The 24,056-nt window shown below is 35.7% G+C and overlaps 1 protein-coding gene across 3 annotated transcripts in view; it reads right to left on the reverse strand.

Moving 5' to 3' along the window:
• The window catches only part of DNAJC24 (DnaJ heat shock protein family (Hsp40) member C24), a 34,586-nt gene that overhangs the window by 5,849 nt on the left and 4,681 nt on the right, over positions 1-24,056 (reverse strand). For all 3 annotated transcript variants that reach the window (XM_084521303.1, XM_084521304.1, XM_084521302.1), the window contains exon 3: positions 4,861-4,999. In XM_084521303.1, the coding sequence (XP_084377429.1) occupies positions 4,861-4,999 (139 nt within the window). The remainder of the gene's footprint in view (positions 1-4,860; positions 5,000-24,056) is intronic.

Below are 24,056 nucleotides of genomic sequence, written 5' to 3' on the forward strand. Positions count from 1 at the left end.
TGCAATTCAAAGAGATTAAAAGGAAAAATCTACCGAGATTCTTTCAGGCTACAGAACAACATTAAATAACTATTAGCGGCATGGTTCAGTAAAGCTTTACTAGAGCCCTTGCTGGGTCATTCAGAAATTGTAAAAGGGGAAAGGTATTTAAGTTTTACTTGAGGATACAATAAATATTTCTTGGGCTATTTAAGGCTGAGTTGTAGGAAGGGGGTCGCAAACAGTAAATGGAAATTTAACCCCTTTAACAATTTATGGTAATAGTAAAGATGGTCACAGTACCCAAAAGACTCTTCTAACTATTTGTTGTATATTCTTAGGATTGATTTAAAAAGAAAAAAACATTACAAAAGTTATGTATTATCAAATGCAAATTCATCATAGTACTCAAACCCTGGATATTTACAAAAGTTCCTTTTTTTTTTCCTAATAGTCCATGTATTTTTAAACAGTAACTGAAGTTTGAGTCTGCTATGTAAAATAAAATTAGCATACTTTAATCTGAGATTATAAAAACTTTTTTTAAAGAATTTTCATAACAAAAAATTTTGTCCAAAAAACAGCTTCAATTATAGCCAGTGCAGATTAGAATCAACTCCAAAGTTAATTGCAGTAAAAGGGTTGTGTTCCAGCATGAGGTGAGGTCTACAGCCATAAAATCCATGGCTAGAGAAGAATATATAGTTATGTCACTAAGGAGTATGACCTAGCACACTGAAAGGCCCAAATTAACAGCCATGCTAACAGCTTAGTTTTGGTCTATACGTATGTTTTAGAAGAAATTTTCTTAACAAGAAACAATTAAAATGTACTGTGTTATTTTTTTCCCCTTGTAATAAGGTAGTCAAGGTGTCCCATTATCATTTCTGTTAGCTATTAAGTGTGTTTTTGTAGGCTTTTGTCTTTCTTTTCTGGCTTATTATTCCAGTGGATTTATAAGCTATTCTTCTGGCATCTTGTTTTACCAAATTATGTAAGGTATCTTGATGTCTAATGCAGTATCATCCCTTTATAGCAGGAGGGAATTGCAGCTTAAAGGGACAGTAACCATCTCCAAAACAGTCTCTTCAGTTTCCTATAGTAGAAGAAGAAGAGAAAGGAGCAAGAGCAGTAGCAGCTAGCTTTTCTTTAGCTCAGTTTTTCACTTAATTTATAACCACACCTCTGTAAGATGATGAAATCTATAATATTTTTCTACAAGTGTAATTCAAAAAATTGAAAATCAAAAAGAGGTACATGTTCAGATGAGAACACATCCAGTGGTGATTACATCCTCTAACCTAGTAACACTTGCTGTTTATGGACACCTCTGTCCATCATCACGTATGAAGACACATTATGGAGTATAGAACCTTGCTGGAGCCATAGATGGAAAAAACATTACATTCTTAAATTTCTCCCACCTCTACCCCAAAAGAATACACCAAACAACTCATTCTAGGGTCAGTCTCATTATTAATTTTGCTTTACTTGCTACATCTAGTGACAGAAATTAATCAAAGTCACTAATTTATTATTTTTACTTGTGACCTATTAATCATTCAATCTTTAATAGAAAAAAAATAAAAATAATTAGTAAAATTCCTTATCTTAATTATGCGATTGTTTAGATACACGGTTCCTCTGTATTTAAGTTAGCAAAAATCCACAGAAGATGCAAGGCTGCTATTCACAGGGACCTTGACAGGATATGGAAATAGGCTGACAGAAACACAAAAGGGTTTAACACAGATAAAGTCCCACCATAGGGATGGAAAAACAAAACGCACCAGTATAGTCTGGGAGACAACTGGCTAATTAGCAGTTTTCCAGAAGATAACCCTGGGGTTCTGGTGGGTAAAAGGTTCAACACAAGTTAGCAGCGTGCTCCTGCAGCAAAAGCCAACCATGTACTGAAATGAGGAGAGGGCAGCCAGCAGGTGAAGGGGGTGATTCCACTCAACACTTTTGAGATCGCATCTGATGTCTTTTGTCTGTTTTGGGGCTCCCTGGTACAAAGTGCTAACTTACAGGATTAAGTCTGGTCAACTACCCATATGGTCAAAGGCTGGGAAACAGCATACAAGGAGAAGCCAAGTTTGTGTTTTCCACGGCAGCCATCAGCTGTTTGGTTACCTCTGTCCATAGAAGTAACCAAATTAGACTGGAGAAAGTCTGAACAACTGATCCGTGCCAACTTTGAGCAGGAGACAGGTAAGGATGACCCGTGATTTCCTGCAAACAGTTTTTTATGCTTTCAAACTGTTAACACAAGCATGTACTTTCAGGGCTCAAATGACTTCTGCCATGACAAACTGCAAAACAAGTTGTTTCCAAGCTAAACTCAATGAAAGAATATTTGGTAATTATTATTGTCAGACTTGACTTTAACTGTATATTCATCTTTTGAAAACGGAACACCAAGCAAAGAATGGAAAATCTATTGAGGGAAAAAAGCCCACAGGTAAACTGTGATGCAACCTTTTTTCCATCCCCCGAAGACCATTGTGATACTTTTAACAGAAGTGCAGTATTAAGATAAGAAAGCACATTTGCTCATTATTCTCAAAGACTCAAAAAAGAAAAAGAAAATAAAAACCATATAGCACCACAGAGTTTAAGCTTCTCAGAACTTCTCTGGCTACTGAATTCCTGAGCTAAGTAATTAACAGCTATTTTATGTAACATTGCAAAGGACATGCAAATAAAAATCTATGCAATGGGAAAAAGACTACAGTGCAAAGAACTTCTTCCTGACTGGCAGCCACACAGACATGCACACTGGCATCCGTCACATGCTGCTTCCTTGGCTTCGCAGTGTTACTAACTTGCTGTATTATCTCTCTCATCACTATTCCCCTTAGCTGCTGTCTCAGTTCCTTTGTTTCTGTGAGCCTTTACAGTGGTGCCTATGAATTTGTCTAGAATCATGACTTCAGAAGCAACTTGACAGGCATTCAGAGAATGAGATTTTATTTCACCATCATTTTGCTGCTAGGGAACATGCTGCAGAGAATGCATCGACACTGCACATGCATGTTATGTGACTGGCTTCGTTTAAAGCACTGGATCCTCTTTGAATAGGACCTTCTATGTTAAAATATATCCATCCCATTACATTACTATTTCCAAACACCTGTGTAGTTTTCTTTATTTACACAGTTGTGTGTTGTTGCTGTTTTTTTTGTTGTTGTTGTTTCCCCCCCCCCCCGCCCTCCCTCTCTCTTTCTCTCTCTCTCCAACGTTCTTGAGTTGGCTTTTAGAAGAACTTGTCTGGATGCAAAAGAATCTCAGTCAATACAGATAGCCTTCAAAATACTGTAAAATAAAATAGTGAAAACTAACCTACAGCAACATCCTTAAATACCATGGGTAAACAAAATAGTTTGTTAAATCCTCATGTAATTCTCTTTACCTCAGTGAATTAACCTGATCCAAGTAAATTAGAACATCATGGTCTGTATTAAAACTTTAGGTACAATTTGCTATATACATAAAAGGCTTATAACTTAGTATTACATATTTCAGTTTTTCTATGCATATATAATTTATGAAAATGGCAGACAGCTGATGCTGCAATGCTGGAAGTACAATAGCATTGTTCTGGCATCACATGCGGTATTTGAAAAATAAGTTTGAGCTAAGTTATTTGAGTTTGATCCATCATACTCTTTATATCAGAAATTAGCACAAAATCCATTTTTTTCCTTTCTTCTTAACTATCTTTTCATTATTTTTTTTTCCCCTTCCACTCCCTTTTCCAATACCCACACAAAGCCTGAAATACAAGATTGTTTAGCTAGAGAATTCATACTGGATATACAGTTATATATCACCCTTTTTATCCTGCAGTGATGCATATCTACCAGAATGACTAAGCCTTTGTCTCTCAAACTTCTGGTATCCGCAGTGGCAGGGGAGTTAAAAATCAGCACAAGAGAGAAAGGTCTGATGGTGTGCCAATGTACAATGGAAGAGAATTCAATAACAAGCTGCAGAGACAGTGGGCTTTTATCAGACACATTCAAAAGTGGTGGTGGCTACACGTCAATGCTGGACCGGAGTGTGTTACTGCAGAGTGCGACTGAGTGTTTTCCCCACAGGCAATACACTATTATTGACTCCCCCCATTAACATGTAGGGTGGATATACATTTATTGAAGGTTCTAATGGAAGGCTGAGGGACTCCTATCCTGAGGCCAGAGCAGAAAGACAGCCTATCACTTCATGTAATGGTAGCCCATGTGTGACAGACCTGACCTACATTTCCCCCCTTTCTTTCTCACAACAGCCTGTCACTGTTTTAAGAAGCTATTTTCTGAGAGGTATAAAAAGAAATGCATGCTAGAGCTGCCTAGTTAATGTGTTATATTGGAATATTATTTATAAACCTGCTTTAAAAAAAGACTAGTTTAGACTACGCATAAATTATGAAAGCTACCTTAACACACACAACCAGAATGCGCCTTAATGATTCTGAAGTGCTTATAAATCCACACGCATTGAACGCTAAACTGAATAATACCTATATCTAAAATACTGCAGTGAAATGGAGTGTAAGTCCTGGATTTAAGAAGTTAATACATAATGAAGCTGCCTTAATAAAGAGTTGAGGTCTGTAATTAGTATAAATTCCATATTCAAACTATTAGGAATAACGCCACCTAATGTTTTGTTGGAAGTAATTCAATGTTTTCACTAGATAATGTATGTGTAGTGAAAGCTATAAATAATGGATCCACGTTAGAAAGTAGGACAAGAGTGAAAGAAACATTTGGTTCAGCAACAAACAGCATTTTAAAATACCATCTCACTACTACTCCCAGACCCTGCTTATTTAAAGAGCTGCTGCCACTACAGCACTCCTTGGCAGGAACCTACCACGCTGCTGCAGGTCATACTCTTTTTTTGTCTCTTCGTTCCCTAGAATTTTCCACGCTTGATCAATTTCGATGAACCTCTGCACACGCTCCTCCATTTCTCCTGCTGGCACATCTGCCTGCTGTTTGTCTGGATGATACTGCCAATCAAAAAAAAAAATAAAATATTTTGTTTAGAGTTGAGGGGAGTGGAAGTGAGGAGGGTGGGAGAGGAACAATCAATAATGCATTTGATATTCAGCTAAAAGGACACTGAAAAGGAAGAAGGTTTGAGCTAAGGTGCCAAAGCAAGGGAGATGATGATGCTGGGCACAAGAAAACTGCCAATTTAATTAGACCACTGAAATGGCAACAAAACCACCAGTGGCACAAATGTCACCACGTGCACTGATGGCGTTTTCTGGATAATTTGCTGATGAAATCATTGGTCTTATGGACAATTTACCTAGAGAGAGGATTACTACCACAACCAGAAACAGGTACATCCAGAGGACTATGACACAGGAACAAGAGCAGATGTTGTAGATGTTAACATCTCTTGTAATATTACACATGTAGCTGATCTAAACAATGTTTAGTTAAGGTTACTACAAATAAATTGAATGTTGTATTACATGCACTTTTTTTTTAAACAGTAAAAAAGAATACACATGATCTAATGTAATTTATAATACATGTAAATCTACTTTTGAAAATATGCCTCAACATCTTTAATTTCTTCCAGTTCAGTGAATCAATAGCCCTTCCAAATATTTAAAGTCATGGATCACTGGCTACAAAAATTGTGTCATTTTAGTTAAGAAATGGTTATTCAAGGACATAACTGCAAGCAAGGCCATGGTAACACTTCTTAAAAACCATTTGTAACTACTGGTTCTGAATGGAGCATTTTGTCTTCTTTTTGGTTCAAACGTCTACTGAAAAGTAACCCTCAAAACTTGTATCTTCCTTTGAGTTTAATTAATCACCAATGATTTTACTTTTGTTAACTATATTTTAAATTGCTCAGCATACGAGATCGATAACTGTGAAAAAGCATTCAAATCAGCAAGTTGCAGTAATGTCAGACCTCTCAGCTGTTAACATGTTATAAATCATGGTATCTCCTATTCTGGAGCTCTGACGTCTGCCTCTTATAGTAACATTAGGTTGGGCCTTAAATTGTACTGAAAATTTTTAAGAATTGGAACACCTGTTACAGAAGTGTTTGGCTGATTTCTGATTAGCCAAACTCCTTTGTTTTAGTTTATAATTCATTCTAGAAAGAAAGGAATACTAACACAGGGTGTACTTTATAAGACAAAATTTGAAAGGAGTCCATTTGGGCTCTAATGTACGTAACTACCATTTGCACTGACTCGATAAATCCCTCATTCAACTAGAGGGAACTGTACCTAAGAGCTAAAAGTTCATGTTTGATTTCACTTTTTTCCCCCACATATCTGTATCTTTTTCCATATACACCTGAGCATATGTGCAACCTGCAAGCTCAAGTACGAACTATGTACACAAATGTGTATTTTTGGCCCACCAGATGAGTAAGGACCCTTTAAGTTACCTCTGCATTGAAGAATAGCTTGCAACTTGCTGAAAGTACCACTGAAGCACAGTTGTGACCTGCGAGTTTCTCTCATAGTTATCCCTTCTTATCTCCACAACTGAAGGTGACAAAATACTAAGGCACAGATCAGTCAAAGATTTTTGGTCATTGTATATAGTATTCTAAATAGTCAATTAGAAAACAATAACCTTTAGTTGATAGGTACTAAATTTAGTGTTCTGTCATGCACCATGTTGTATTGTTAAAGCTATTTAAACGCAGTATTTCTTTTTAAAATCCATTTTTCTCAAACCATAGCTTTTCCATCTGTATTTTAATAACATTTTGAACATTGGTGGTTGACTCTGTATCATGTGTGGAAGTTTGTTTTTTTTTTTAAACCAATACTTAACACACATATGCAGCAAAACAGATCACATTAAAGGCTTACATGATTTGCTTTTAGAAATGTGATTTCTTGTAACAAGTATGTTTGAGCAGTTATTCCTCATAGAAATACTTTGTCAAAAAAAATGTTACTTCAAAAATTCTGTTGCTATTATTTCAAATTTTGATTCACCCAAATATTTTAGGGTTAATTATAACACCTTAGAAAGAGAAGTTATATGGCTGCTGCGTATTTTTCTGCATTTGAATGATGCAGGCAACGCTGCCCTACAAGCTTCTACCCCAAAAGATTTTTGACATTGCTGCATAGGCCTATTCAAGGACTGTTGTACCAGACTTGGTACCACTGAAACTTAATTAGCTTGATATGAATAGTGGTGCCACAAATCCACTGCTCCTATTATTATATGTTTGGATTGGCCACAAGACCACACCTTCTTGGATCCGTTTCTTACAGATAGATGAAAACATGACTGATTGCCCAAAACAGCACTAAGATTACAAGCTCCTCTGCTGCCAAGAATGTTGAGAAAATACCCCCACAAAACTGCTTACACTTTTCATTTGCTACATCAACGCTTTCACTGACTGAAAAACTATTTTGGACTGTGTTGGGTGTAGTTACTGAAAAACTGTAAGCCACAAATATCATAAAAATACTTTGGAAAAATAATGAATGTAGAGAAGACTATTCAGTTCATTCCTTAAATGAAGAAAGCCTTAAGATTTATTACTCTTCAGATTTGTCCTCTAGCTTCTCTTTCTTATAAATCTGCAAAATTTAGTATTTGTTGCATGTGATTTTTATATTCAAACAACTACATTGTAGAGGATTTACTAATTAAATCCCTCTACTAATTAAAACCCTCTGAAAGTATTTTATTCTCCTTCTGTTGGAGCTATTACTCTATTACCATCTGACGCCTTTAGTATCCTTTCCATCCGCACTAAGAAAAATCCTCAAACCTCTGCTATTATACTTTAAAGCTTTATCTTTCTTTCCAATGTTTCATCCAAATCTGTTATGGACCTGTTCTCATTGACTCCCTTTTCCTACTCTCAAGCTTGTGCATTGAAATACAAGAACACTTCCATTTACAGCAAAAATCCATTTTTGTTTCAGCTACCCATATAATTCTCCTATCACATCTAAGACAACAAACGAGATGTCCTCTTTTCCAGCTGCTTTAGACCCTGTTTCAGGCAGATCAGACACTAACCACAGAGAACACCCTATTAAAGTTTCAACCACCCTACTAACAGCTGATGTTTACAGAATGTTCTCCCTCAATACTTCAGAAGTCAATCAACCATACTCTTCTGTGGCATCTTCTCCCATTCTTGGTTGGGATATTCATGCCTCCAATTCTTCCACCTCTCTCTCCAACTTACCCTTCAGGCCAGCTGACTCAACACCTGCCAGGAGTTTTGTTTTGAAAGAGCTTAAATACAACACACGTTTCTGATGGTCATATTTGGCTTTATTTCTACATTAATCACAGTTGCAAACATATACAAACTATACGATGAAAACAGACAAGCCTGTTTTCTACTCAACCAGTCTCCTACTCAGACTGAACTATTGCTCATCTGTGCAATTGCTCTTCTATGCATCCAGTTGTAGGTTCTTACTCAAAATGTTAGTGCCTACCAGCATCTCCTGCAATATCTCTTCTCAAAATCTATGCAAATTATCTTCCCGTCATTCGTACTTGCCACCTGGGCACTATTTCAAGCTGTATTACTGCACTTAGGCAATGTTTATCTTTCTAGCTCTGTATGTGTAACATTTTTAAGGCACAGTATTTCCATAAAAATAGCTTTTTGCGGATCATTCATGTCTTGATTTTTGAACAGTTTTCTTTTGGAACACAGTAGTTGTTGTTTGTTTTGTTTTACTAACATGTTACTACTTAATAGGATGGTATAAAAACAAGTAAGGATTTTTTCCCAAGCCTGACAGAGGGAAGGAAAAAAAAGAAGGTTAGAAGCTAGCTTTCCTTTTCATACCTTTACTAGTTGAATTTCTTAACTCATTTTTACTGCTAAACACTATCTGTCTGGAATGTGTATTGCTTTACAGTATGATGCACTCTAGTTACTGTTAAAAAAAAATCAAGTAATAGAAATATATTACTTGATCTTTTAACTATTAGAAAACCATTATACAATATATGCAATACTGCTCACTCCCCTGATGTTTATCCTAAAATGTCACATGGTGATAGTACTTCTTGGGGACCCTGGCTCTTGATGTAAGAGTTAAAGGGTGTTTTTAAAGTTTTTAAAATCACTGAGAAAGTTTGAAAAAAACCATGAACCTCAAAGCTGGAGTTCAATTGAGAAACTTCAAGTATGTTGAAGACTTGATCACATTGTTGGTGCTGCACAGAAACTGAAAAGCAGGCTAATACAAATTTAGGCTCATATACTTTTCAATTACAGTATCATTATTTTACCTGTCTAGCTACCTGGTAGTACTGACCTGTCTTATTGTTAATATTCATCAAACTGTACGTTTGAGCAGTTTGGGTGCAGTGAATAACAGCATTTCCCCTAGCAAACTGCTCTATCAGATTATAGCTACATAAACATCCAAATGTTTAAAAATTGTTCATAGAAAATCCTAGTTTAAGTAAACAAATTTTATTTCACTGAAGTAATCTACTGCCTTCGATACCTATCATAGAAAAAAACAAAAAAAAACACAAAAAACAAAACAAAACAAAAACAAACAAACAAACAAACACAGGCATAATCAACCTTATTTGTTTCAGTATAAAGGGGTTAAAGTCATGTTCAGTGAGTAATTAACTGAGAGACTCTGAGAACTGTGCAGGTTCAATGGGCTCATAAACTACTTGTCTGCTGCCTCCTTACCAGTTCTTGCAACTAACAGATGCGTTGCTTTACATTATTAGCCAATGTCTTCAGAACAACAGTAGCAATTTTTGTTTTTATATTACAATACTATAATTCGGTTCAACTACCAAGTAAAACAATTCCCAAACTTAAACTGTGTGACCTCTCTGTGCACTCTCTCTCAAGCTCTGTTATTTTTATACAGTGTACAACATACTTATTTTTCACCCACATTACTTATATAAAGAACCTATAGCACATGCAACTTCTACAGTCTTTATTTCTGCCTACTTCATAGTCTGTGAAGTTTGGTTCCTTTTGCACTTTAAGAACTGCAAAATTAATCCCTGGGCTACACAGAAGTTAATAAAGAACACTTGGTCAATAACTGTAAGGATATTACATCTGAATAACCACACCAACAGACCTTAAGAACCCTCATTCCGCAAGATAAGAAACTGAGATAGCTGGCTGAGTTTTGGTTGAGCAAATCCAGCACCACAGATGACGAATTAAGGTCCCTATCCTCCTAACACTTGTACAAGTTGCTTAAGTTCACGCAATAAATGTAATAGGGTTGATTGATTTTAATCAAATTCAAATTAGCAAGCAGAAAACTTCTAGTTAAATCAATTTAATGTACGTTCCTTATTGGTGCTAATGAATTTACTCTTCAAAAGAAATTTACAGCACCCAGTGAGAATCAACTTAATACAACAATTTATTGGGGAGGGAGGGGTGAGATGTACAGCCATAGGTTTTATGCTGAACTGTAATCTCTTGCTAAACTGTGGAATACATGATAACTACACTGCATAATATAGCAAAACTTGTGTTCATAACTACTTTTCTATATGAGAAGGTGATGCTTAGAAAAGATTAAAAAAATGCTATTTCTTCTCATCTATTACTTACTACATTACCAAGATATAGCATGTCCCCAACTCCATACATCAAAACAGAAAGCTTTATCTTTTAAATAAGCCTTCCTAAAGTTCAAGCTTTATATTTTTCAGACTAAGGCAAATGAAATAGATCAGCATCAATTTTTCCAGGCTGAAATATGGAGTACTCTACTGATTTGCTATTGCTTTGTCTTTCCTACTTCTCAATAGGTCAAGAAAAGCTGTCAAACATTTGGAAAAATCTGCAGCAGCAAATAAAAAGTACAGTTAGAAGGATGTAACAGATGTTACATTAAATCTTGACCTTCTCCCCCATGAATAATTTCAGCAAAGTATTTTCAGACCTTCCAATTTGTTATGTGCCTTTTAGATTTTATTTATTTTTTGGTAAGGAGACTATAATTAAGGCACTAAAATTCAAAACTAAAGACTGGCACAGAACAATGATGAAACCATGACAGCTGAAAAAAAACTGAAAAGTTTTCAGATTATTTTGGACTTACTATCATTACCACTGGTATTACCACCACTAAGCAGTCATTGCTACCAACACCTACAGCATAGTAAATTTCTAAACTATCAGGTTTTTAACTTTGATATTATCTACAGCTTGTGAAATCACGTTGATACATTTATTGGCACGTCTTGAATTCCTGCTGTATTTCAGTAGAGGATGTGTGTCTCTATTTTAATAATAGATGCATTTAAAGCTAAAGATGTACCTGAAGTTCTTAAGTGATTCAAGTTGTACGATTTTAAAGGGATTACTTACATGTGTTATGCACTTTTGCAGGAACTACATCTAATAACTAAATCTAAGCTGTAAATAAGAGAATGATGTAATATTAACATGTGAAATTAACTTAGTATCTCTTAGCATCTTTCTCCCATTTTTCTACATTTGACATATAGTGGTAGCTATTAGAGATCTACAGCCTGACAGTATTTATTCAACATAATGCATCCAGAAATAAGATTTCCAGCAAAGTATGAATTATTTGTTGTTGTTGTGTTAGTGTAAATGTAAGGAAGACAGAGTCTTCATGACCTCCAATTATGTCATGTTCATGTCTACAACTACAATACCTCCTGGAACTTGGAAAAATGTCTGTATTAAAAAACAAGCAGTGGTAAAAGTCATTTGTTAATAGTCAGGAAGAACTCAACCCAAACTTTCCAAAGAGAGCACTTCTCCACATCTGGTGAAGCTACCATTTCTTGTGAATGACAGAACTGAATTAAAACTGTAAGCAGAAGAGGTAAAAGTCAAGAAAAGCATGTAAAGGGCTCACTGGATTAACACTGCAAGAATAAATGTCACTGTGGATTAGTATTGGATACTATGAGATATCAGTGCCACACATCACTGTACATGTGGACACGAGTTGGATACTACGCTTTTCAGGGTAGGGAAAAAAAAAAAAAACGAGGCCCCTGCCTTGGGGAGGGCCTCAGGAGAACGGTGGAAGCAGTTGGAGAAAGAAACCCAAGCCACTATTTTCAAATAATATGGCCGGATTCATGGCTCAGAATCCAACAAAAAGAGATTTTGACTACTGACTGGAATTGTACAAATCAATACCAAGCCCTTTTTAAAAAACACATTATCAGTATTTGGGGAGTTCAATTGATCTATTCTTGTATCAAAAACTCGGTATTGAAAAGCCAGTATATTCAAATTTCTGAGTCAGAATTTCCTCTCAGCATCAGTGAGGCAGTTTATTTAGTTAAATAGTTAAATATCAGAACTTCTTTTTTATTCCATGATACAAAATACTTTTTTTTTTTTCTTTAAAGGCAAAATGCATAAACGTAATAGAAAGCCTAACATGAACTGTCTCGGTCTATATCAAGTTTAGAAACAAACAGCAGTGTTGCAGTAAAAGACAAAATGCAGAAGTCATTATCAGTATTTTTGCCCCTTATAATACAACAAAGTGCAAGAATTGTAACAAAAATACTGGAAAAAAAATGCAGCAATAACATGAACATAAAAATATCAAAATTGCCAACGAAGTTTACAAGCATTCCTCACACAAATGTTTTACAGCACCTTTATACATTATTAACTCTAACTATTATTATCTACAGGTTAGGCTAACGAGGTCAGGACACAAACTGTCAAGTGTTCCTATCTGACAGAAGTATTCATAGGTCCATGTAAATTTGTCTGTAGACTACAGTGCTCACCATAAGACTTCACATCATATTAAAAGCAAGCTGCAAGATGGTCAACATTAAGAAAAATCCTAAGGAGACGCATTCTATTTAATTTCCCACTGTAGTCTTTAAATTCTTGCTACATGTCCCTGCCTTTAAAGAAATGACAGTAAATTTAATGCCAGACTGTTCTTAGGAGGAAAATCTTTTACTCCTACTTACAATATACGCAGTAAATACCAGTTTTTGTACTGGGACTTGCCAGTAAGTCTCACCCCTGACACAGAGTGTCTGTTCATACTCAGTTTTTGGCTGCACTGCCACAAATGCCAACAAAGGGACCAATTAATGAAAACTTTCTTGATACATTCCCAGTGGATGCATGTCCGCCTTGCAGAAGGTACTTTGACAACATTCATCTCGCACAGGCCAAATGGTTGCTCTGTGGTAGCAATTAAGACACCACCAGCCTTGGCTAGATTTAAACCAACAACCAAATCTGTGTAGGTCTGACCAAATGCTCACAGAAATCAAGAGAGATTAACTTCTAAAGAAGGGCTGGATTGGTTCATACAACTCCATCAATTTATCTAGTTACTGATACACTATGTGGACAGACTTATTAGAAAGAAATTACAGTTCTTAAAATACAATTCCTTAATCTGGCCACACGACCACGAAATAACATGGCACATTGACATTGTCTAGATTTGTCCACTTTTTATTTTCTCTTTCCTCAAAAAGAGAGTGTTCAATCTTGATAACTAATTCCCAGAGCTTTGGAATCAAGTTTAGACAATTAACCTCAGTGCAGTATCCCTCCTCCTCCTACAATCAGCTTGAAATGAGAAGAGTTTTGTTGCTTCTAATACTTTGATCCACCAGAGTATATCTAAAAGTCTCTTACTTGTGAAAATTAGATGAATGCAATAGCTAGTGGAAAAACCTTGCTTCTGTGGCAAGGTCATACAGACTTCAGGTGTTTGACAAAGGATACCCTTCTTGAAATCTTTATCCTTTAAATTGCCTAAGCCCTACAGCTCGTGATTATTATCACAAAACAAGGCATTCTGAGAGCTCAACAAATTTATATTTTGAGCTCACCAAGACAGTAAATTTGTGCATCTGAAATTCTACAGCCTAGCACAGTATAGGACAGTGAGTCCTCCTCCCCAGCCCAACCCCAGAAAAACGGCAAATACCCAGTTATGTACTATGACATAAGGCTTGTGGCAGTATTTTTGAGCAAATTATACAGTATGTACTGAAAGTTCCAGACCAGCTGATAGAGCACCAGAATACAAAGCTGAACAGTTTCACTGCTGGACATAGCACAAAAAAAGGGAACCATATAATGCAACTTAAACACTCCAGGAGCTATATAATTACATATGAAGTTAACATTTGTGTTAATTTTTACATACATTCTCACGCTGAATAGTTTAAGCCACAAATCCCTATCAGCATATAATAAAGACATGTATTCCATATTAACTACACTGTGTATATGGCAGCTATATCTGAGCAATCAAGTACACCAGCTCCAAAAGAACATTTACTCTAGGCACAGGCATGATGTGCTGACTAGAATGCTAGCTGGTATGCTTTATGGCTGAACTCTTTTTCTTGAGGAGTCCATTCTGTGATGGATTTAAATCAGAACACAGTGATACTGAATTATGCAATTATTTATTAAAATAGAATTTGAAGTTTTGTTTAACAATTTTAAGAAAAGCTGGTGTTTTATCCACTTTTGTTGGTCAGGAGAAAAGCTAATAAATATACGTGTGGCTCCCACCCTGTGGCACTCACTGAAAGGTCACAGAAAGAAGCCATTTTCCAACTTTGCCATCCAATACCATTAAATTAGGTCAAGATGAAAAACACACTTACATGTTTTACAATAAGCTAAATGATTTATTCGTGAAAAGTATTGGAAAAAAGAAAGCAGCTTATTTCAGTAGAACAGAGAAGCTTTAACTGAAGGAAAAAACCTCATTTTGAAAAAATGCTTTGAACATGTAAACATTAAACTTTCCTCCTATCATGGGAGGAGGGAGAATTTCTGAATGAATTGTAGAAATTAGGTATCAGAATATTTATACACTAGAAAAAAAATAATTACCAATAGCCAAATAATTCTGGCAGTACTATCTTGAAAAACTCAAAATGCTTTTCAATTCAAAACTACTTAATTTTCAGCTGAAAAACTACTTCAAACTAACATCTACTAGCAAACCAGTTGGTGTAGAACATTAAAGCCTTGTGGTGCTCCCTGCTCTTAACTTACAGTAATTTTGCTTGCCATTGTATCACATGAGCCATCTGGCAACCTTACAGCCCTAGCATTTCAGGACGAGATACTATTCCAAAAATCAGGAAAAGCAGCATACTTTTAAAATAATTGCTTCACCTAACTCCATAACTTGCAGATCACCTCTTAAATAAAAAAAATCCAATCAAATGAAAGGTTACATGTGTTTGTTTTTTTTTTTTTTTTTTTTTTTTTTTTAAGAAAAAGATATACAAAACAAAGACTTGATACTCTGAGTTGCCATGAAGTATTAAGCACCCCCAGCCTTCCCTAAATTTACAGCGGAAAGTGAAGTTTTTCAACAATGAAGATTACCTTCACTGAAACTATGCTCAAATATTCTCTTTTAGTTTTTCTGTTTTTCTATGAGCTTGCTTTGCATATGAAGGTGTCATACAGGAGTCCTCCTGAAGCAACACTACACTCTGCGTTCTGTGGCCTATATGGTTCATCAGGTACTAATTAGATAGCATGTTCTGTCAACACTTCCTTGCTCTTCTTCCATTAATTGATCATCCTGCCAAATTAATACAACACAACTTCCAAACTCCTTGAACTCCTTTACCTGTGAGAAAGAAGAATGAAGGGAGAAAAAAAAAAAACCTCCAAATGGTCACAAGGTAACTGCACTTGTCCAGGATCTGGAGCAACAATAAAAAGACTATGCTGAAAGGTAAATTATGTTCCTGCCAACATTCTCTTGAGCCTAAGTTTACTCTTTTTCTTAGATAAACACACAACCATAAAAGAGCATACTTCATCTAACAGACTATATTAACTTTAAAAATGGCTACAGCTTATGAAAAGGCAAAGGGGTAAAGGCTTCAAAACTAAACACACAACCATTAATGGCATTATCTGCAAATGATCTGAACAGGTATATGTTATCACCGTCGGATACTATATATCAGAAAATACGTAATGAATATTGTGCAGAAACTATAGTATGATAATCCCACCTATATATAGAAGAGTCCGAAGAATGGCTGCCCTTACAGGCAGTCAGAACAACCAATCAGCATTTTATAAAAATTGCAAGAAATAATACATGTTTTCTCCACTTATTACATTGCAATAAAGATTGCAGGAGATAAAAACAAACAACAAAGCAGTTTCCAATTACAACACACTACTGCCACCTAATGCTTACTGGAAGGTTACATCAAAAACCTTGTCTCAGCACTACACTAGCATTATGAAAAATGGAGACCAAAGAAAATTTAAAAAGTCTGTAATTGCTATTAAGCATCTCCTTCACAGTTCCTCCCCTACATCTACTGATGTGGTCCTATCCTCTCTTGTATGCAAAGACCATAACACACAAAATGCATGTTCAGTGGGCTAAATATGAGAGAGACTCAAATGTTTAATCTTTTAAAATGTCAGAAAGCAGACTTATCAGGATACCCACATAAACAAGTACAAGAGCATTCATCAGATCAGAGTCCATGCTTGTTTACAAAAATGTATGTGTTAGGAACTGGTAAGTTACCAGTACAGTTCAGCCTTGAAAAGCTTGTAACAGCAAGTATTTGATTTATTTTTATTTTTTTTTTTTTTAAAGAGGTGTGGTCTCATGCTAAAACAGCACAAAATTACATCGAAGGTGCTTTCCTTATTTGGGTGACTTTGCAACAAAGCACTCTCTGACATGTGAAACTTGTTCATTTCCATGAAAAGAACAATTCCAGGTCTTAAATTTGCTTTCCTTACCCATAATCAATCTTTTCAACATGTTCACTCAATTGGCAGAAGTTAGCAGGGAACGTGGAAGTAGCCTGTTTTTTCCACTTGTAAAGAGGAGAAACAAAGTGAAGAGCTCCTTGTGACATTCAATCTTTTCATACAGAAGTGGATTTAAATTCCCCCAAAGGATATCTATCCAAAGACAGCTTGACAAAGGAGCAAAGAATTTATCTTCTTGATTCATTACTTCAGTCCATCTCCTCTTCCTTTTTCTTCCCCCAAATAAGATCTTCAGGCTTTTTAACAACTTTAGCCTTCTCCTACCTGATCTGATTATCCACAGATTCCAGCCTCCACTGCAGGATGATTCTTAGTCCAAGGAAGTGTTCCACATTTAAAGAAAAAATAAGTTTCATTTTCCTCCTCGTTTCTTCTTATGCCTTAACTGTTGTATATTTTTTCTAATATCGCTCAGTGACCAACCAGATTTTAGAAACCGTATCCATTTCTTCTTCTTTTCCTCCATACAATCTGCCACAATCAAAAATGATTATGCAAGTATCAGTCTGAGCTTCCCACACACAATATTCAACTGCTTCTATGTTTTACAAATGTAATTCATCTTCTCCATACTTTCCGGGCAGAGATAACCACTGTTGTATGCAACATCCAGCACATCAGCCCTCCAAGCTCACTTGGGACAAGAGAATCATCAGAATAGAAATATTTCAGATAATAGTATTGCTGCTGTGGCTGTTACTGGGAGAAAATACTTGCTGTGAATCAAGGTTTTTGTAGCAAGTCATCATCAAAAGAACAAAAAATAGTAAGAAAGCTTTTCATAAGATTTTAATTATTCATCACCTAATGACTTATTTTGAAAGAGAACACCCACAAACATCCCAACTTACTTTATTTTAAAAATAAACAATTTTTAAAAGCTGCTATTAAACATACACAGCAATACGTAGCAGTTATGTAGACTACAGAACTGGCATTCACTAATAGCAGCGCAAAGAAAGGATGGTACTATCAACGCATGCTGCCAATTCTTGAAAATTACTGGAGTCCTCAACAGTACAACAAAAAAAATAATCATGGAATAAATTATACCGTCCCAATCTCATCAATTTGCTTCCTTTTTTTTTCCCCCTCAAGGCTAACACACATTTTCTGCTTAAAATATGCTTAATGTATTTTAAACTTCCTCGACCCTCTCTGATTAAGCCAAGATTTTCACCATACTGTTTTCTTTCACATTTAAATTACATAGGTTGACAACCTCAATTTCTGACTAAGGTGTTGAATGGTTCTATTATTCACTGGAAAATCTTAATCTTCTGTCAAGTTGGGCATGAATTTCAGCTGAGATCCATCTAAAACAATGTGAAGAGGTTTGCTTTTCCTCCTCTGTACTTAGTTGTTTGCTGCCAGAAACCCCAACTTTTGCATACTTATTTTTTATATTTAACTGCAGTACTAAGAGGATTGCCATTGTAATTTTCACTATACTTTTATAGCCATAAACTTCAAATTCCATGGAAACAGTAACATTTAATTCAATGCTACTTGTAAAGCCCTGTGATTGCAAAGCTGGTCTCACATTGAAGAGTATTTCTCATTATAAATTACCTTTTACTCTACAGTAAGTTATTAAAATGTAAAGGTTGCATCGTGTATGACTAAAATCCTTTTCTTACACAATTGCTTTTAACCACACTACAGAATCACGATCCTACCATTCTGACCTTACACTCTCAGTGGCATTAACTACAGGAAGTGGGTCTTCACTTTGTTCGAGGTAATACTCCATGAATCTGCTACTTTACTCAACACTCTGGTTCCTTCTGGAAAATCAAATAATTGCAGATTCTTGTTTAGAAAACTTACTCATGACAAGAAAAATAACCTATTGCATTGTCAACAGAAACAGACATTTCTGTAGCAGCAGTAAAGAGCCTCAGAAAACCCTAAATAACAAACTCTTGCTTCTTTTGCCATCAGCCCCATTCCTCAGCCTCTCAAATCAATCTAACCCCACTACTAGACTGAGATGAGTTCAACAAAAGAGCAAGTCATTACCTCACATAATGTTCCTATTAAATATTTACATTTCTAGTCTTTTTCAGCTCTTGAACAAAGTTAATACTAGAAATAATATGTAAAAGTTACAGGTTACAGCAAGAAAAAAAGAAAATCAACTCTGGTTGTATTAATAGAAACAAAGATAAATTTGGCTAACAAAAGTATAAAAAACAAGGACAGGAAACAGAAGCTATAGTATTCAGAAAGTAGATCTTCAGAAAGCTTTTCCTTCCCTGTTTTTCTGCTCCTATAGCTCCTTATTTTCCTATGAAGAGCCAGCCAAGAGCCTCTCAAGCCAGTTAAAAGGCTTTTGAAAACTATGCTACAACACAGGAGGAGGTAAGACTGAAAAAAAAAAAAAAAAAAAAAAAGGCAAAAAATATTAAAGAAAGGAAAAAAATGCAACATTTTAATACTCACAGGAGTATGAGGGTAAAAATACAAAGGGAATTTTAAAAGCTCCTTATATATTTCTGACCCCTGTACTCACAATGTACACTGTTAAATGTCACATTAAACAGCATTCAGTTGTGGTAAGTGAATATAATTATTACTAACCTAGTCATGCAATAATTTCAGTTACATGAAAGATCAGAAAACTAGTTTAGGCAAATGCTACCTTCATGTGAAGCAAAAGGATAATCTTCTATTGCATTATAAAAAATAGAGTTGCATAACCTACTGAAAAAACGAGCATAAACTTTTCCAGCTGACACACACTGTAGTGGACAGAGGAAAACCCACAGGATGCTATTTGCTGGCTGAGTAACATCTGGCAGAAGGGCAGGGACAGGCAGTTCGAGGCAGCAGCCTTCAGCTGGAACAGTGACTTGCACTTTCTGCAGTCTAAGAAAGTCAGCAACTGATAGCCAAAACTAAGAACGGCTGAGCACAAAGCGGTTTTTGTTGTTCTCCCTCCCTGAGATGACTGCCAATAAAGCAGTATTCCAAAACAAAGCGTACCACTAATTTTTAAATGTATTTGGATTGCCTGGCCTGAAAGAAGCCTGACTTAAATATAATGCTGATCACCTAGATTCCAAAATAATTGAAGTTCCTAAAGCATTTCAGCTTCAGAACTCACTGTGGAAACTGAGGCTCAACCACCACATTTTTATTTTTTTTTTTTAATTTATATATTAGTGGACATAAATATCTAAACAAAAACTTTTGAAGTGCAATGCCAGTGTTACAGTTATTTCATCTTTCCCTATCTCTAGTAGAAATACACCAACCCTACTGCCTCAACCTTTAAAATCAGAAGGCACGAAGTATGCTATGATTATTGCTGAAGGTATGTACACTCCTTTATTTCATCAATATCACAGCAGCTTAAATAAAAACTCAATCTTACTTCAAAATTGCACAGCTATGGTGACCAAACATTTCCAAACCCAATCCAAACAGCCACGTAAAATCTAGCTTGGATTGGATTTACTCACAATGGAAGTTGCCTTCAGGTCATCATATCTGGACTGATCACTGATTTGGTGTTAATTGAATTTCTAATTCGAGGTTGGTTGAGTTTAGCAAATTCCTCCATTTGCAGTAAAGAAACAATTTTGACAGTGTGTCCTCATAACTACTAAAACTAGATTTTTTCCAGATGATTCAAGAAAATCACATGACAATAGGATCCTCTGGTCACTCAACAGAACTTATTATTGATCTTTTTACCATTTGTATTTAATAAGCACTTAATACAGATGGTCTCAGTCTTGACACAACACCACCATTTTGGGAAAGGACAGTCAGAGATATAGTTGAAAAGGTAAAATCACCATCTAGAATGGAACAGCAGTTGTAAAGGAATAATCCAACGTTTGCATTACTTAAGTTTCAATACCAATATTTACCAAAGATTTACCAAAGAGAAGCCTACCAAACCTGTATTTTGCATTGCTTTTCTGTAGCAGTAGGAACTGTTACTGGATTGCTGACAAGGTAGGTACCTCTTAAAACAAGAGCTCTTGTTCAGCCTCTCCTTAAAACGCATACCTAGTTAATATTTAATGTTTCATTTTATGTCAAAAAAAAAAATAAATCACTAAGATGCTGCTCAGAAAAGTTGTTCATCTTTACCTTCCTTGACCATGGACATTCTTAGGTCATAAATCCAACCAATGCAGACTGAATTTTCTGGATAAAGATAATTTATTGGGATTAACAACGAAGGGTGTTCTGTATTTTTAATACCCAACTATTGATTTTTCAGCTTTGAAACGTTGCTTTAACGTATTGAAAAGTAAATGACTGAGATGAGTTATCTAAATGACTAGCAAGACTATAGCAAGAAAGCACGCCCTGGACTTCCTTACTACAATAATGCTGACTATCCACAAAATGTCACATAAAAGGTAGAAGGAATAGAACTCACTTCTTCATCAAATCAGCTAAATGAGTTCATGACTGTTGACCATTTGAGATTTATGCAAGGTGAGAAAGCAGACATGATCAACCAAGGCAAGAAGTCAAAACATGGAAGGGTGGGGAAGTTATTAAAACATCCAGGTCTTCTAATGCACTTAGCACATTCTACCTGCACGTAGAACAGAACAGTTCAATTCAAATGGACCTTCAAAGACCACCTTGTCCAACTGGCTGACCACTTCAGGGCTTACCACAAGGTCAAGCATTTTACTGAGGGCATGACCCAAGAGCCTCCTGAACACTGGCAAGTCTGGAGCATCAACCACCTTGCTAGGAATCCTGTCCCAGTGTTTGACCACCCTCACGGTAAAGGCATTGCTCCTCAAGCCCAGTCTGGCCCACCCGTGGCACAGTTTTGTGCCTCTCCCATGTCTCCTGTCATCGGTTAGCAGGGAAAGAGAGCAGCATCTCCTTTTCCATTTCTCTTCCTCAGGAAGTTGCAGAGAGCAATAAGAGGAGCCTCTCAGCCTCCTCTTCTCCAGACGAGATAAACCAAGCATCTTCAGCCTCTCCCTACTATAAGTACTTTCCAACCTTTCTACCAGCTTTGTTGCCCTCCCCTGGATGCTCTCAAGGTCCTTAACATCCATTTTATATTGTGCAGCCCAGAACTACACACAGTATTTAAGGTGAGACCACAGAGATGCTAAATATAGTGGGAGTACCACTTGTTGAGTGGCTGGCTAGGCTGTGTTTAATGTACCCCAGAGTGCAGTTTGCCCTCTTGACTGCTCTTCTGACTTTAAAGTGTTTAAAGCTGAAGGAAAAAGTGAATGTGCTGCTTTTACAAATTTCCATAATAGTTACATTACATATGTGAAACTTAAGGCAAAGGCGCACACAGATTATTTAAATAAATCTTAAAAAAAAAAAAAAAAAAAAAAAAAAGCGTAAGTCCTATATCATACTATAAACATTTATTTTTGTTTCTGGTCAATAAAGATCACAAATTCATAAGGTGCATGTTAGGTATTATCTACATTACTTCAATAGCAATCTGGGAAATATCAGACCATTTAAAAAAGCACTAATCACTTTTTCAGCTTCAACACAAATATGGTCAATTTCATTTAATAGCAATAAGAGATCCTTAAATAAACGCTGTTATTGCAAGGTGATGGATTCTACTATTAACATTTATTGTCTTTCAAACTCATGTTCTGGGATTATAGCTTCTTTAAATAATCGACCCAGTACTTAAAATTTCGAAAGTAGGCACTTAAATACTTTGATTTGAAAATGCTGAACATCTCGAGGTGCTCTTGACTGTGGATGCTCATGTTTCAGAGTAATCAGAACATTTACTGATGTGAAAAACGTTATGCCAGCCTTTTTATCTCCCTTCTTTGTGCTTTAAACCATACCTTTTTCTACATTATTTTTATTTCTGATTTCTCACTCAGGAAATGAGACAAGGAGTACACATCGTAACACAACACTACTTCAGTGCGTCTTCATAATTGCTCATAGAATACTTGCAAATATTAAGTGAAAAAAACATCTTGATGGAATTTAATATTTGCTCTTAAGATTTTGTTTTTAATCAGAATTGTAATTTTATAGTTCCTCAGGACACAGTGAGCATTTATAAACATGGAACACCTATGAAAGCACTTTTAAGTAGTGATTTCTGGAACACTGAGATCCTGTTTTATATATAAATAAGCTATTAAACGATTTTTCAAGTCCCATCTTGAAAACACACCCACTTATATCTTAATAAGATCATAAATAGTAAATCAGATGTAAAGAACAGCCCAAATAAAACTTCCCAGAGAGCCAAAAAGACACTCCTTTGCATCAAACTTTGTGGCATACCTTTCTGTTTGTACTGACAAATTACAAAATCTATTTTCTATAACATAGCTGAACTAGATAAGCACAAGGATCTGTGAAGTACCTCTAACAAGCACGTTGCTAATTCAAACAAAGAATGACAAACCTGCAAAGGCTATTAAGAAAATAGTAAACACACCGTGTAATTTTCATTACGAAAAGTACTGTTTTGAGACTTCTAAAAAAGATGAAAACATTTTGAGGTTTGTAAGATTCAGATTCTCAGCTTAAACTCATCATGAGTTCCTCAGTAGGCACATCATTTTCAGAATAGTACTGAATTTAGTTTGCGACAAACTTTAAGACAGTAACTATGCAGGTAGCTTTTCAACTTATATATATATGACATCCTCTGCAATTCTTGTGATTGCAAAATTTAGATGTGTACATAGATCTGATATAATACAATAGATTTATATCTTTCCAGAGATAGCTGTCTTTCCTCTACACAAACTCAATGAAACAATCTCTTCTTGAAATTATTTTGCTTCATTAAATTAAATTTCTATTAACATCCTTTTTTATTGTTGCTGACAGTCGTTCTCACCTATGCTTAATGCTCTTTGTTTTAAAATTTTCTACTCCTTCAAACAGATTAAGGGATCATCTTAACACTTTGTATTTACATACACACACCACCCCTTCTGATAAACAGATAATCTTTGTAACACTGTGTTAAATGGCACATTTTATTTCCTTTCCATATTAAAAATAAGAGCTTCCTGCATTCTCCCTGCTCAAATTACATGGATTTTCTTTAAGATTAGGGCATACGTTGGAACAGCAGCATATAATTTTCCTGCACAATAATTTTTTTTCCAGTTGAAAGGTATCCTATAATATCATCAGCATCAACAGGAACAGACACCTGATTTTCAGCTAGACAAAGCTTATGTGTTCGGCGACTTTATTCCCTGTGAAAAGCAGCTTTCAGATACCAAGCAGCAACATGAAAATTTGAAAACAATCTA

The sequence above is a fragment of the Aythya ferina genome, assembly GCF_964211825.1.
Source record: "Aythya ferina genome assembly, chromosome: 5".
Lineage (NCBI taxonomy): Eukaryota > Metazoa > Chordata > Aves > Anseriformes > Anatidae > Aythya > Aythya ferina.